The 16528-nt window shown below is 42.2% G+C and overlaps 1 protein-coding gene and 1 long non-coding RNA gene across 2 annotated transcripts in view; one reads left to right on the top strand and one right to left on the bottom strand.

Moving 5' to 3' along the window:
• The window catches only part of LOC121042742 (uncharacterized), a 52020-nt gene that overhangs the window by 32818 nt on the left and 2674 nt on the right, over nt 1–16528 (top strand). The gene's annotated exons all lie outside the window — the stretch shown is intronic.
• The window catches only part of SDC2 (syndecan 2), a 103841-nt gene continuing 88436 nt past the window's right edge, over nt 1124–16528 (bottom strand). The window contains exons 2-5 of the mRNA XM_040494065.1: nt 16154–16265; nt 9381–9514; nt 4810–4945; nt 1124–3918 (exon numbers count right to left, since the gene is read on the bottom strand). Of these exons, the coding sequence (XP_040349999.1) occupies nt 3755–3918; nt 4810–4945; nt 9381–9514; nt 16154–16265 (546 nt within the window). The 3' untranslated portion in view covers nt 1124–3754. The remainder of the gene's footprint in view (nt 3919–4809; nt 4946–9380; nt 9515–16153; nt 16266–16528) is intronic.

The raw sequence follows: 16528 nt of genomic DNA, 5'->3' as shown, positions 1-16528 counted from the left end.
ACCAAGTTGCCCCCAAAGCCACCATGGTTCCTTGGTCAGAAAAAGCTTTGCTAAAAACCATATGCAACAGATAAACAAAAAGAAATGAAATCTTAGAACCATAAATCCTAAGAGTGAAGTCACCCAGAATTAGGAAACAGCATGGGACAAAATTCATTTTGATACTGTTTTTACCACTAACTGGCACGCAGTTTTTCTATTCTTTTTCAAAGTTTCCCATGCCTGCTAAAGCTGACTTCCCAGAAATAGCAAAATCTCAACTTTCACTATTGTAATAGAATATCAGCACTAAAAACACCTCCATGGTTACTCAATTCAGACTACACTTATCATCTGGCTTGGTTAATTTTAATTGAAAACCACTTAGGGTCTCACTAATGTCTGCCAGAGGCTTAGAACCTAGAAATTCAAGTTAAGAGATTATGTTGCTTAAAATCATTGCCTTGTAGGGGCGCCTGGGTGCTTCAGTTAGTTAAGTACGCAACTTCAGCTCAGGCCATGATCTCCCAGTTCATGGATTCAAGCCCTGCGTCAGGCTCTGTGCTGACAACTCAGAGCCTGGAGCCTGCTTTGGATTCTGTGTCTCCCTCTCTGCTCCTCCCCCTCTCATTGCTCTCTTTCTCTCAAAAATAAACATTAAAAAAAAATTTTTAAGAAGTCATTGTCTTTTAAAAATCATATTAAAAAATATTTCAACCACCCCATTACAGAATTCTAATAAAGCTGTAAAGACAATTGTCATAAAATTCACCCTGCAATATTTTTAAGGTTTTATATTTTTGTTCCTCACTTAAAAATTTACCATATGCTTTTACCATAAGCAATTTCACTATGCTTATAAGTTTTCAAAATGTCTAAGACACTGAAGAAGTAAGCTCCTAAAAACCAGGAAGTTGCTATTTATTGTCCCTGTTCTTGAAGGACCCAGCATCCTTTGCAGGACATTCACATTCTTGCAGGCAACCAGAATTAGGTAATTGTGTTCTACTAATTTAGGTTAATCTCCTAGACCCTACAAAATCCAGACTATATTCTCAATAAGCAAGGGTCTTTTGTCTAATTTGCAAAAATGAATCACCAAAATTGCACTAAACATTCAATCTGAAGCTATCAACTTCCAATGTGAATAGATGACAATTTTATTAACCAGGTCCTAATTCTGAAGTTCAGGTACTATGTACCTGCAGCTGTAACTTAAAAAAACAATGCAAAACAAAAACACACAACATCAGCTCATCCCACTTTCCCCATCCACCAAAAATGGGGCAATTTCAATATTACAAGCCTTTCATACAAAAAGCCATATTCACACAAAGGAAATCACTTACATGTGGTTAAGGAAACAGGAAGTTTTCATATTGGCTTTAATGTTTATAATTTTACCAAAATTTTCCTGAACTTGATAATCGTTACTAACACTTCTTGTAGTACTAGTCGCTGCATCTTAAAAATAAAAAAAACTAGGCAGAAAACATACAGTTGAAGAAAACTGGATGTCAGTCTATACAATGATTTTTTTTTTTACTTTCAGCATGACAGACTTTATTTTGGCACTTTAACAAATATTTTGCTTTACAGCAGTGACAAAATATTTGCCAGAAACTTTCTTTTCTTGGCACGGATATTCCAAGCAGTTGTTATTCTACGAACTCAATTTCACTATGCTTTTGCACAGTTAGAGGTATACCCACTACATTCTTAACCTCTGTAATCGAGGGATATTGTGCAACTTTAGAAGGTGCTAGAACTTCCTTTTAATCACTCCAAAGTGGATTGACTCTGTAAGTGATGGGACAGGAATTTGAGAATTAAGGCCATTAAGAATTTAAGTAAACACTGTTCCGAGTGCTGTTTAAAATAACTTTTTTAATGAGTTATGTGGTAATTCCAGGAAACGGTCTCTAAATGAAGCAGTATTCATACTTGATTAAAAGTACATTATGTATTGAAAGGGTTGCTGTTTTTGCGGTGTTCTTCCTACTTGGGCGGCTCACACGTTAAACAAAATTTATGGTTAAAACAGAAAAGGAAATGTTCAGTTCGAAGGAAATACCCAGCCGGGTACCCTCATACTTCCATCTCCTCCTCAGGAACCCCTGCTTTGCAGCTATTTCAGTGGTCAGCAGTGAGGCCCTCCTTTTAATGCACAGAGCCTCCCTGCCCTTCTTCCCTTCCCTATGGTGTGAACTATGGCATTCCGTCTATTGGTTCTTCCGTTAAGCTTCAGGAGAGATTTGGAGCACAGTTTCCAAGGTAAATCAGTCTTCAGTCTATAGGACAAAACCTTAGATACTGACATCAGGAGAGTCCCCTTCGGTTCTTTGGAATTTAACTCCTAAAAGTTATTTGCAAAAGCAGGCATCCCTCTCAACGTTGCCATCAGCTATCCTACAAAGGCTGCCAACTTCACTATTCCTTCCCTGGCAGTCTTCCAATATCTACACCCGAACACACACAGGATACATTCAGATTTCCTCTGGCCAATTCAGAAGTGAATCTGGTAATAAACAGCCTCATCGATGAGCTCTTTGGTTTTGATTTACAGACACTCTATGGAACACTCAGAAATCAAACCCACATCATCCTTGAGAGCAGATGGTCATTTGCAAAGGGGAGATGTACATTTGATCGAAAATGTACAAAATTTATAACAGTGACATTTTCAATATTAGGCCACATGATTTATTCAGTAGTTTTTATGTTCCCAAATTACAATTGATGTCTATTCGTAAGACTACAAAAGTTACCATTAGAATTGTCTGTGCTTATAAAATACCAACTTTTTTTTAAACTGTTATATATACTCATTAACACCAGTCTGCAACGAGTTACATAGAATCATAGGCACTTCAAAGGCTTAAAAAGACGTTTACAACTTAAATGCATTTTTAAGAACAAAAACTGATTTTTCCTTAAACCCCTACTCGTACCTTCAAATTGCAAGAAATTAACAAATACAGTGGCCAAAGGAATCTGCAGCAACTTCTCAAAATACTGTTAGCATCTTTGGGTTTGCTGAGGCTCGTCAGTAACTCACATCAAATCCTCCCAAAAGAAGATCTGATTAGATAGCTATGACTGAACAGTTTTGTGGTAATAATCCAATTTTACACATTAATTTGCTGTTGCAAATCTGCCTGAAGCTACAGGTAATGAAAAACAAAGCAAGTGTAAAATGGATAGTCTGACACTTAAAAATTTATACAAAGTGGGGGTTAAAGTTTACATATCTGAAAATCACATATACACTAAATTACCATTATCTGGATTATCCAAAGACAAATTGCACCGTAACAGCTACAAAAGGCATAGAGTTTTGTTTTGTTTTCAAGGGGACAAGAGGGAAAGTGCAGAGGAGAGGGGAACAGATAAATTAACAAAGTAAGACCACTTGGTAAGGTCAATCAGACACGCGGACACAAATTAAACAGCTTTCATCTTCGAACCGTAGGATAAAAACGATCATTTTGTATTTGCGCATAAAAGTTTAAACCGATTCCATGAACATAGAGGGTTTTCATAACATAATATTTTGCCACTGCTATTCACAGAACACTGCAGATGTTAAGTTTTAATTTTATGTTGTTCTAAAGAAATACATGAAAAGTTTTAAATACAATGGGATTTTATCATTAAAGTGCCAGGATGGCTCTTTAATGAGAAAAACAAAAAACAAAGATCTTCATTATTCTATGCAAAAGCTTTATTTTTAAAAGTTCAGTGATCTCATAAATAGAGACACTAAGTGGGAGTTTCACGCGTAAAACTCCTTAGTAGGTGCCTTCTGATAAGCAGCACTGGATGGTTTACGTTCTCCAAGGTCGTAACTTCCTTCATCCTTCTTCCTCATGCGATACACCAACAGCAGGATAAGGAAAATTGCAAAGAGAAAGCCGATAACTCCGCCAGCAATGACAGCTGAAACATGCCAAAAAGGAAGATTACTTTTAGGACGATTCAAAGGTTGCAGAAATTAACTCTGTCAGGCCCAATCTGTTTACACTTTTATAAAAGGCTCCATTTGAAAAACCCCAAAACATTTAGAAACGAGATTCAATGAAACAACCGGGTCATTACACCAATCTGACATTCCCAAGGAAGGTACAATACTTTCTTTGATTAGTAAGTATTAATATCATCCAAAAGCCTCAGCAGGAAAAAATCTGGCTGGGGCCTCAACTGACTCCATACTCTAAAATTCCTTAGTGTTCTCAGTACTCACATTTCATAGTCTAATCTTCTAATTGCTTTTTCACCGAAGACACATAACAGGATATAACTGACTTAAGTTTTGTAAGGGTAAATATGAAAAAAAAGCGAGCAAATTTCCTTTCTAGTCTTGGCTTTGGGACTATCCTTTCGAGGACTAAGTGTTCGTAAATCTTGCAAATCTTCCCCTTTAAAATCAAATAATACTTCCATCAGGTAAGCTCTGATTCGAGACCGCATTCTTGATGCCTTGGGCATTATCTGTGTCAACTGCCCTCCCCATAAAGAACTTTTCCTTCTCTTGAATTTATTTTGGCATCAGGATGACTTGGAGCAGGACTGATAGAGCTGCAATCCCACCATCCCCCACACCCGGTTGTTCTGGACCAATTCAGTTCTGAACTTTCCTCTTCTTGCATCAGGTGGTAGGATGAAGGAGCTGACAGAAAATAAAGACAACATTTGCCTAACTCTTGTCTCTTAAGACTGCTCTCAGCAGGAAGGTGACATTCAGCAAGCTTGGCCTACACCTCTGAATATCACTTAGCCAAACAGGCCTATTTAAGGACCTTCCCATCAGGCCCCCACTGGGTTACTCACCTGCCAGGACTTCTGTTCGTTTAAACAGATTGTCTGAGTGTTTCTCAGTATACACATTTGTATCGTCTTCAGCTGGGTCCATCTTCCTTTCTGAGTCAGACAGGTGAACTTTTTCCTTATCAATTTCTTCAGGTGACTGATATTGGAAAAAGGAAAAGATTTAAAAAAAAACTGTATAATGTGCTGGAAAGAAGATACAATAGATATATTCCAAGGTTTATTTTTTTTTTCAAACAATGAATGTGGGAAATAATTGGAATAAACTTGCCAATGGGCAAGTTTTATGATGGACCCACGCTGTTCATGGTTTCATATAACACCCATCACAGGTATAGGCAAAACAGCTGGTTAATGAGTTTGTAATAACCCTAATGACATGGTTAGGTTGTTTTAGATGACACCTCATAAGATCTGTTTTCTTACCACTCTTCAGGCTACAACTCTCTCTCGCTGCACCAACCCAAGAGCATGGCCCCAAGTCTCCTTATTCCTTCATCTCTTTGCCACATGGGGCTCTGTGATGACAGCTCCTCCCAGGCTTTCTCTCCAGGTGTTCTCCAAGGCTCTCCCTGCTACTACCACTCTGCAGAGTAGCTCCCCAGGCTTACTCTGTAATGCTCCCCTCTACCTATTTACCCTTACACTTTCAGCAAACCCTGAACTAGAACTTCAGGAGTCTGGGTTCTATAAGCAGCTCCCGTGTGATCCACACCAAGTCATACCACTTTCTCGCACCTTGGTGTCCGTGGCCGTTCAAGTGATGTGCACTCCCAGCTTCTTGGGTATCCCACAATTCTAAAGCTCAAATCCAAGATGGTAACTCTCAGAAGCTCATCTCCAGCCAGCATTAATCGCAACCCCCCAGCAGCCTGCAGGACACTAACCAACCCCTGGCTGTAGCACTGAATAACACTGATCTTCTTTTCTATGTCCATTAATGGTACCAGCTATTCTTTTGGGGCCCCCAAAGTTATTTAAGCACATTTCAAATCATATGTTTTGCCATGTCACAGTCCTGCCAACTTGCCTTTCACCATTCTCTCATATTAAGTGTCTTCCTCAGCTCCCCATTTCCACAGCCTTGTTCAGGTGTTTATCACATCACACCCACGTTCTTGCAGCAAACTCTAACTACCAGGCTGAAGTTCTACTTGACCGACACTACTGATGAAAACACTGTCAACTGCATTGGCTATTATTATAGACAATAATCCTTATCAGCTTTACTAGTCTGCCTACAAACAGCCAAGTCCATTTTCATTAGGACTCTCAGCTGTGGTTCAGTTAAGTGATTGCTTTCTGAAGGCCAGAGTTCATCCAAAATGGGAGCCAGCTACTCGTCTACTCAAGTCTAAACATAAAAAAGAAAGACCTCACCTTTTTGGGGTGGCTTAAGGTCACTGGTACATCCAGGAAGGACCACTAACCAGACCAGGTGGATCGATCTGAACTCCAGAGTATGTGAGGTCATGGGTCCCTGCCTCAGTGAACTGAACACTAGGCTTCCAAAGAAACTGAACTGGGGCCACCATCCTCTTACAAGGATAGTCCATCAGTGCACAAACTTCCAGGTGTTCTGGATGGAACATTTATCCTTTAAATTGAAATGTTTTATTGTAGAGAAGGAGGGGTTTGATTCAGAAGGATTATTTCTACAGGATGGAACTAATCTGAAATACCTTAACTCTTGTGGATATGTGCAAAATGAAATTACAAAAAGGCAATACAGATGATTAAATGAAGTCAATTAAAGATCTGTTGCATCCACGTCTGGTTGTTGGGATGCCTTGGAAATGTATCCGAAGTAAAAGATGATGAGTAATGCTCTGCTTCAACAAACACCTGGGTTCTTTTCATTGCTGTCACATAAATTTACAACAAACTAGATAGGATATCTGTAACAGTGACGCTGATGCCACTGTCAGACCCATTCAAAAGTTGACATTAACGGTATCCTAGAGGCAATGCTTAACTAAGCCGTACCATGGAACTATAAGAAAATTAAATCATTAATTATCAATAGTATCATTATCAGTACCTAGGATGAGGAGTAGCATGCCATAAATCTCTCATGAAGCAATGAATAATCACTTCATTGAACATAAATGATACTAGGAATATACATATATTAAAATGTTTGGAGATTCTCAATTTCTGAGCTCATCTGCCAAACATCTATCTTCTTTATCTAGACCTGACACAATTAATTCCTTAAGACCAATTTTTAAAAATTGAAATCAATTTTAAATTCGTTCTTGTCAACTGACCAGAACTCGATTGTCACATTAGATTTTGTTTAGGGTACAATTTTTATCACTGAAAGCCAAAACTGGGTTTCTTGCCTCAAGCTAGTGGGTCCTAATGGTCACAAGAGATTCAGCCATGACAAGCGGTCAAATAAAGCGCGGAACGCCAAATGCATCTTTCAACAGTCACACTGAGGGCCCCCTCCCCATCCTCCCATCAATGGCACCAGTTACCCTACATTCCTCCCCTTCTTCCTTCTTCTTTCATTTGTTCAACTCCATGCACTGACAGAGGAGCTCCCGCACATGGAGCCAGCACACGCTAGTATGTCTGCCTGTGTTCAGGGACCTTTTTTCCTCTCTCCTGGCCTGTGAAGTCAGTCTGCTACTGACAGTATTTGGTTCTTCTTAATCCTACAGAGCATCCTCCAGTGTGAGGAGGGTTGGCCACGGCCCCTCCACATCTGCAGAAACGCATCCAGCTCTGTCACTCACTGCCCTGTTCCCATGCAGCGGGGACACAGAGGGAGGGACATGAAACTGTGGGAAGCTGACATGCATTCCTGCCTGTAGAGGGGCACTTCTTACTCCAGACGAGACGTGTCACTACCTTCAGGGAACAGCCCTCCACATCTTGTCTCCTACTAAAGCTTGGCAGCAGCTCATTTCTGACCAACAGATGGAGGAGCTCTCAAAGGGGACACTTGTGTTTCTAAGTTTTCATAAGCAGTCTGCGAGCCCTGGGCCATCTACAAAGCCTCCTACTGCAGTTGTAAGGCTTATCTGGTGATTGCTCTAACCAAATTCAGTCAAGGCTTACAGAATGCTTCCTGGGTCTCAGGGGCCATACTATAGGCACCCACCCCCATTTAATCTTCTCACGGACCCATGAGGAATGGCTCAGAGAAGCTAAGAAATTTGACCAGATCCAGGATTTAAAGCCTAGGCCTTCTTGGGGCACCTGGGTGGCGCAGTCGGTTAAGCATCCGACTTCAGCCAGGTCATGATCTCGCGGTCCGTGAGTTCGAGCCCCGCGTCGGGCTCTGGGCTGATGGCTCAGAGCCTGGAGCCTGTTTCCGATTCTGTGTCTCCCTCTCTCTCTGCCCCTCCCCCGTTCATGCTCTGTCTCTCTCTATCCCAAAAATAAATAAACGTTGAAAAAAAAAATTAAAAAAAAAAATAAAGCCTAGGCCTTCTTCAGACTTTCATATGCATTTTCCAACTTAAATAGCTTACCCACTAGTAGGTGGTCGGCTAATTACAATATAATGATAATAAGGCCAAAATCACCAGTCTCATAGTTTTCAACAACTAGTACTTTGGCTCTAAATCCAAAGACCTTATTTCTTAGTAACTCAGCCCTCAAAATGAATATATTGAGATGCAACCACGTTCATCATTATCCCTGAAAGAGGTCAAGTCTATTCTGCTGATGACAGGCCTGAGGAGACTTTAAGAAGTAACTGAATGAGACCGGAACCTGGAGTTTCCTTATTCCAGAACCCGTTTCATCATGTGTAAAGTTCACAATGGTTTTGACTCAGAAAAAAATTCTTTATGAACTGAAAACAAATTTTCTTGGCTTAAGCCCAAGTAAACAAAAAATTTTGTTTCTTAACTGGGTTTTGAGACCCTTAGCACCCTATAAAAATTATCCATATATAAGCTGGGCCGGGGTGATAAAAGTAGTAGGTAGTAGTAGGTAGCTGAGTGAGCTACTGAGCTATGAAGAGACGCGGAGGAAACTTAAATGCATATTGCTAAGCGAAAGAAGCCTATTTCAAAAGGCTACATACTGTATGGTGATAACTCTATTACATTCTGGAAAAACCAAACTATGAAGACAATAAAAAGATCAGTACTTTCCGGGGGGGGGGGGCCCCAGGAGAGATAAAGAGGCAGCACGAGGTACATCTGTCAGAACCCACAGAAGGTACAACACCATGAGCGAATCCTAAGGTTAACTATGGACTCTGGGTAAAAATAATGTATCAATTAGGTTCATCAATTGTAATAAATGTACCACTCTGGGGGGGAGGTGGTGTCTGTGTGAGGGCAGGGGGCACATGGGAACTTTCCACTCAATTTTGCTATGAACCTATAACTGCTCTGAAGAAAAACGTTTATTTAAACAACAATGAAGGAGTCGGTGGGTAAACGTCAAAACGATCATAAAGAGTAAGAAAGAGCCATTTACAGCAAGATGATGAAAGACCATTTGTCCTCACATAATTTTAAGTGGGGCTTCTCAAAAGGAACATTCTGTGCAATTTTTAAAATGAAACACTTACAATAACCCAGTAATGCAATGCAAAGCAAACACACCTTCGTCTGAGCAGGTATCTTGTTCTGGATCTCCCATGTCGTGGTTTCCACTTTGGGAACAGCACTAGTGAACCCTATCTTTGGAAGTGGTCGGGATGTGGTCATCTCCGGGCTCTCTACGTCCTCATCAGCTCCTGGAAAAAAAACAAGCAAAGAGGAGCTGAGCACATGAATCACAACACAGATTTCTATATCAAATGGTACTGTTCAAGATGGACACTGACAGGGCCATGTGTTTTCAAAATACCTGCTCCTCAGGAATTTGGCATTTAAGGGATGCCAGGTGGCTCAGTCGGTTGAGCCTCTGACTCTTGATTTTGGCTCAGGTCATGATCTCATGGTTCGTGAGTTCAAGCTCCTGCATTGGGCTCCATGCTGACAGCACGGAGCCTGCTTGGGATTCTCTCTCCCTTTTAGTGCCCCTCCCCTGCTTGTGCTCGCTCTCCCCCCAAATAAACTTAAAAAACGAATTCCACACTTAACTTTCCTGCAGTTTTCACTGCAATAAAGTGATTTCCAAGGGATGCATGGGCAGCCTGGCATGTTTTGTAATATTGTTCTAACACTCTCAAGGATCTCCTCTTTTACTTGAATGTTCAAACTCTTCTGTGCATGAGATTTCTTCCTTTCCTGTGTTGAAACATGCTACATTTTCCATTTCATTTTATTTATTTTAAACTTTTTTTAACATTTATTTTTGAGAGAGAGAGAGAGAAAGAGAGACAGAACACAAGCGGGGGAGGGGCAGAGAGAGAGGGAGACACAGAATCCGAAACAGGCTCCAGGCTCTGAGCTGTCAGCACACAGCCTGATGCGGGGCTTGAACTAACAAACTGCGAGATCGTGACCTGAGCTGAAGTCGTACATTTAACTGAGCCACCCAGGCACCCCTACATTCTCCATTTTAAAACACAACAAAACAACAGAAAGAGAAGACTCTCCCACAGTAGGCCCTTTATTCTCTGAGGGGAACTGCTGCTCTCTGCTTTTTTTTTACAGCCAAGACTTTTCCAGTGGTGCTGTGGGTCCTCATCAGCATCCCTGCTCACCAGCTATCTGTACCCCCCCTCTAGTCAGACCTCCACTGTCATCACGCTCTCAGTGCTGCTTGTTAATCAGGTCACCAAGGTCCTCCACGCTGCCATATCCAAAGGCATCTTCCAGAGTGGTCCTCATATAATTGAGCCTCCTAGCACCACTGGACACTGGTCAGCTATCGTCTCCTTCTTGATATACTATCTTGGGGCTTCTAGGACTTGACTTCCCGGCTTTCCCCCTCACCTCTTGGGCTCTTTCTAAGTCTCCTCTGTGGGCTCAGGCTTTTTTGACCTAGAGTTTAAATATCAGAGTTCCTTGAGCCTCAGCCCCAGGCTGCTTCTTACTCTACACTTTCTGCCTCACCTACAGCCATGGCTTCAATTACCATCTAAATACAAACAAAACCTAAGTTTATATCATTAGCTTAGCTGCTCCTCTGAAATTCAGACCTACACATCCACTGGCCTACTTGACATTTTCACTCCAGTGACTCGAAGGTGCCATCCACCTCTAACGTGTTCAAAACAGAGCTCACAATCTCCCTCTGCCCCTACAGACCTGGTGGTCATCTGGTGTTAACGGGCAGCAAACAGAACCCCCCATTCCTGGAAGTCACAACTCTGACTTCCTCTTCCTTACCCCACACTGAATCCATCCCCTAGTTCTACCAATTTTATTTTCTTAATATGTCTTCACTCTAACAGCTTTTCACAGTCCCAGGGCCACCACTCTCATGCAATGCCACCATAAACTGTCCACAAGCCACTGTCCTGCCTTCTTTCTGAGAGCCCCCTTTTCAGTCCACTGCCCACAAACTGGCTGTCACCCCATCATCCTCCTGTTTAAAACCATTATAATGGCACTCCACTGCTCGAGATGTATAGGAAATGCCTCAGCCCAGCCTTGCAGGGTCCAGCCCTGGCCCACTTTTCCAGCCTCCTTGAGCCTCATTTTCCCGTTGTCCCTGATCTCCTGGCAGAAGCCCTCACCTGGCTAGTTCCTAATTCACCTCCAGACATTAGCACCAAGGTCATTCCCCATGTTATCCTCCCTCTCTTCCATATTACCTCAGTGTCCTCTGTTAAATGGTTTTTAGTACCACTTTTCTTACCGTAATTGCATTTATCACAAATTTGTAATCCTGCATTTATTTACACAACTATTGATTGAAATCTCCACTAGTAGACTAGAAGCTCTGTAAGGCCAAGAACTGCATCTGTTTGCTCTCCGATTGCCTAGTAAATCCCCAACAGCCACAGGCTCCAATCCAGTATTTGTTCAATGAGTAACTAACCGCCAACTGCCTGCCACCTGGACACTATTTTATTTTTATTTTTATTTTTGCCTTTTTACCAGAATAGCATTTAAGAATTTCTGACATTCAAATACAATATTCTTTTTTAAGGTGATCATCTGTCAAATGTGTAACAAACTCACACTCAAGACTCTGCAACTCTAACCTGCTTCCTCAGACAGGAGCGAAAGACAAATACCTCTAAGTTCCTCACAGGATCCTGGTAAAATGGAACAAGTAGTTCGGAAGAGGTGCGGTGTTGGAAACGTGGCAAGAGGCTAGGACGCTGTTGCTTTTGTTTTTGTTTTTCAATTTCGCATCTCAAAATATTTTATCCTATCAACGATCTCCTTCAACTTTAGCACGTACACTCATCATACAGAGAAGAAATGGTAGAGTATATCTGAACTACATATGGGATTTGGCATTGAAAACAAATCTAGGACTGGTTCTGGCATCTTCAGCTTTGACCTTTGGCCAGGAATGCTGGCGTCAGTGTCTTCGTGTGTGAAGTGGGGATAGGAACAAACTCTCAGAGGTCTGAATGGGATAGATTTTGGAAGCACCGTACACATAAAATGGTATGTAAATGTGTCATTAATAATGATGGCTCCAGAAACACACTTCTCGTTTCTAACAGCCTACCTGGTTTTCTGTCAAAGTTTGACACATAATATGCTTGATTTGCTCCTACGATGAATCATTTCCTTGCAAAAAAATGTTTTTCAATGCCAAATGAAAAATTTTCCATTAAGGGCTTTCAAGACCCCCCTTTGTTCACAGCAGTTACAAATATGACTCACTGAATTAGGAGAATCTGTTTTGGGAAGAGAGGAGATTGTGTAAAGTAGAAAACTCCCTCAAGCTAACACTTCTTACGTTAGAGACAGAGGAGTGATCTGCCTCGGGTGGTTCTTCTACTGTATTTATTATCTTTATTAAAGTACATTGGGGGCGCCTGGGTGGCGCAGTCGGTTAAGCGTCCGACTTCAGCCAGGTCACGATCTCGCGGTCCGTGAGTTCGAGCCCCGCGTCGGGCTCTGGGCTGATGGCTCAGAGCCTGGAGCCTGTTTCTGATTCTGTGTCTCCCTCTCTCTCTGCCCCTCCCCCGTTCATGCTCTGTCTCTCTCTGCCCCAAAAATAAATAAATGTTGAAAAAAAAATTAAAAAAAAAAAAAAGTACATTGACTCTCTTGCCTGAACCACAGACCCGGGAGCCCCCTTGATCACATCTCTGTCATCCCTGACTTTCAAACTCTCACTGTTCTCTCTGGCCTGAGACATCCCAGCCCAGAGCCCGTTTCCACCTGGGAAACTACTGCTCACACTGTCTTTCTCAGAATCAACGTGATCCCCTCTCTCCATTACAAGACCATCTGCTTTCCAGCTTTCAAAACATCATGGCTATTGTCTCCTCTACTGTTTTATGTGTCCTTGTGAGTTAGGACCAATTCCTTTGTTGATGGTTTAGTTGGACATTGGATGGTATGTGTGTTCCCTTGTTTTTTGTTGTTTTTTAGTTTTTTGGGGTGTTTTTGTTTTTTGAGAGAGAGAGAGGGAGGGAGGGAGGGAGGCAGGCACGCAGGCAGAGGGAGAGAGAGAGAATCTTAAGCAGGCTCCAACCCAGGGCTCAATCTCACCACTCTGAGATCATGACCTGAGCTGAAATCAAGAGTCAGACACTTAACTGACTGAGCTGCCCAGGTGCCCCAAGGTACGTATGTTCCACAGCACCAGAATACTATGTTTAACTCTCAAATTTTTGCTGTACAGCATTTTCCTGTATCATATTACTCCTGACATGGTGTTATAATTGTTTTTTTCTCATTTTTACATTTCTCTCAGGTGCTTGGTCCCCTGAAGACAGGGACCAAGTCTTCCTCATCTCTGTGTCCCAAGAACAAGGCACTATGTCTGGCATACAGTGAATGCCTATGAAATATTTAAGTGAATGGTCAGAGTGTTCATATTCATTAATGCCCATTCTTGAGCCCACACATATAGCATGGCCCCATCTCTTCATCCAGGAAGTACACTTTAGGCCTCCAGCCACTTCCTCCAGTCCATTTGCTTTGCCACTAGATAGTTAAGATAGGAGTGAGGACAGAAGGAACAACGGCCAAAACCCTGGAGAGGATCCCAGTTTCCAGCTGGGATTGGGCATCAGCTAGGCAGGGTGGCCTAATTCTAGAGTGGGGTATTATGACACAAGAAGGCAGGACGACAAAAGAGCAAAAAAGAACACACTCTCAAGCCCAACTCCCCAGTCCCTACCCCAGCTCCATTACTCTGACAGTGCGATCTGAGGCAAGTTACTCAATCCTTCTGTGCCTCAGGCTTTCCCATGTAAAAAGTGGAGACAATAACAATCTGCCCTTACGTAGATGTTGTAAGTATAGGAACAGTACCTGACACACAGGAAGTGCTTTATAAATTTTGGTTACAACTTCTACCACCTTTAAGATGCAAATCAATATACTTTTAAGCAGCATAAGGAGGTTTCCAAAGTCCAGAATGATGCACTTCTTTGCAGCAGTGATCTGCCCGGGGCTGGAGCCGAGGTGGAAGCAAGCCTTAGCTCGATCCATCTGATTAATGTATTCAGGATTTCAAATGACCCACTCCAGACCCCTTTCATCTGCAAGGGTGGCAGAGAAGCAGGACTGTGTACCTGCTTTCTTTACATTAAACTTCAGCACAATCTTGGTGGAAGTCAGCAAAGTGATTGAACAATAGCTACAAATCTAACAACTCTTGGGTTCTAAGATCTGTGAAATGGGGGAAAAAGGGGTCCGTAGTTATTATTTCCTGGGATACTCTGATGATGGCAGTTACAAAGCACTTTTGAGGTGCTAGAGGAAGAAAAGAGGTGCCATGAGTGAAAGATATTAATAGCGTTGTGGGCCATGGAGAACAACTCTTTCCACACTCATTCTGCATGTGTGATATATATCACTTCCCCAAGAATAACGAGGGCTATTTTTACATTCAGATTGCATTGTAAGCTCATTGTTACTAGGTCAGCCACCACCTCTCTTGTCTTTCTCAGATTTGCTTTTTTCCAACTTAAAACACTCCTATATAGGTAGATCTCTACCAAAGATACAATTGATTTTAGTTTGCTCTTGGTCATTCTGAAGCCCAGGCTAATCTGATTACAGACATCCACATTCAGGGTAAGTTTTGCCATCTGTTGAATCTACAGTGAAAACTCAAAACAAGAAGGGTCTTGGAGAAGACTTTCCTAGCATACTGCTGACCACAATTTCCTGACTTGATTGTTAGTTGAATATATGCACAAGCTCTTCCTCCTTCCCAGCTTCTTGGAGGGGCGTGCATTCCTGGTACAGATGAAACATTTATCACTACAGTAGATTGCAAAAATGGCCAGAATCCTTTAATACCCACCCCCCACCCCATATCCACATCCTCTGCAATGTGACTTTGTACATCCTTTCATTAAGAGTTGGAGTCTGGCCTGGACCTGTGACTTACTTTGACCAATAAAACGTGGTAGTGATGCTGTGCCAATTCTAAGCTTAGTGTGCAAGAGGTTTGCACACTTATACTTGCCCTCTTGGGATCTCTGCTTCCTCCTCTGAACAAATGGCTGGCCCACTGGAGGATGAGAGACTGTGTAGATCAGAGCCAAGTCTGCCCCAAACACATGTTAGAGCCCAGTGCAGATCAGCAAAGCTGCATACCCAACCTACAGTTGGCCACTGACACATGAGGGAACCCAGTTAGCCCAGCCTAAATTGCCATCTACAGAATAATAAGCTAAATAAATGATTGTTGTTTTTAGCCACTACGCTTCGGGGTGGTTTGTTATGCAGCATTACTGAGCTACTAGATAACTGATACACCAGAGGAGTAAGGATATCACTGTATCATGATTTTATTTGGCTGCTACGTTCTCCCTCCCACTTTTGAGTAAGAAGGCATAACTCTTCTTGGTCCCACCCATAATCTCTAACACAGGATTGGTAGTTTCATGAAACTAGCATTTGAGGAATTTAAGGGTAGATTCCACTTTTACCACTCTGAAAGCCTTCATAATAAAATCAAAACTAATGTTAACAGGACACTGACTACTTGCCAAGCACCAGACTTCTAGAGCTGTAGATATGTTCACCCCGTTAATCCTTACAACCTACGTGATAGAGACTATTACTACCTCCCATTTTATGAATGAGGAAACGGAGGCTCAGCTAAGTCAAATACGTTCCCAAGATCTCACAGCTTAAGTGGCAGAGAGCTAGAATATGCTGCCAGGCATTTTGACTTTTTAACCACCCTGCATCCTGCCTGCCTCCTTGAAGTGAGTTCCAGTAGAATGTCTGTGTGTGTGTGTGTGTGTGTGCACCTATGCATGTGCATGGGTGTGGGTGCACGTGCAAGCACAAAGAACGGAGGTGGGCATGGAAGTAGCCAGCCTTACCTGAGCCTGATGCAGAAGCATAGTCATCATCATCAATAGGATACACTCCTGAAGCTTCTTCAACAGAGCTGTTGTCGAGGTACATGTCTTTATCAGATGTCGGCTCTGCTCTCTGAGAGAAGAATGAGAAGGGATTCAGGATGGTGAGAGATCAAGAAACATGCTCATTTATCTTACTTGTTCAGGTTTACACCACAGTGACTATCTCTCTCTCCTCCATTCCTCTGAACCCGCATTTCCACCCTCCCCTTCCTCAGGACATCCTGATAAGTCACAGGCTAACCACAGGCAAAAGCCCCCCAAGGAAGCCTATGTAGCCTAAAATCCAGGAGAACCAAACAGCTCAGAGACGTAAGCACCTATCAGGGGCTTATT

This window comes from Herpailurus yagouaroundi, unplaced genomic scaffold, assembly GCF_014898765.1.
Source record: "Herpailurus yagouaroundi ecotype Mexico unplaced genomic scaffold, PumYag 186, whole genome shotgun sequence".
Classification (NCBI taxonomy): domain Eukaryota; kingdom Metazoa; phylum Chordata; class Mammalia; order Carnivora; family Felidae; genus Herpailurus; species Herpailurus yagouaroundi.
Note: the sequence above shows the minus strand (reverse complement) of the source record. Positions and strands in the feature narration are given on the sequence as shown.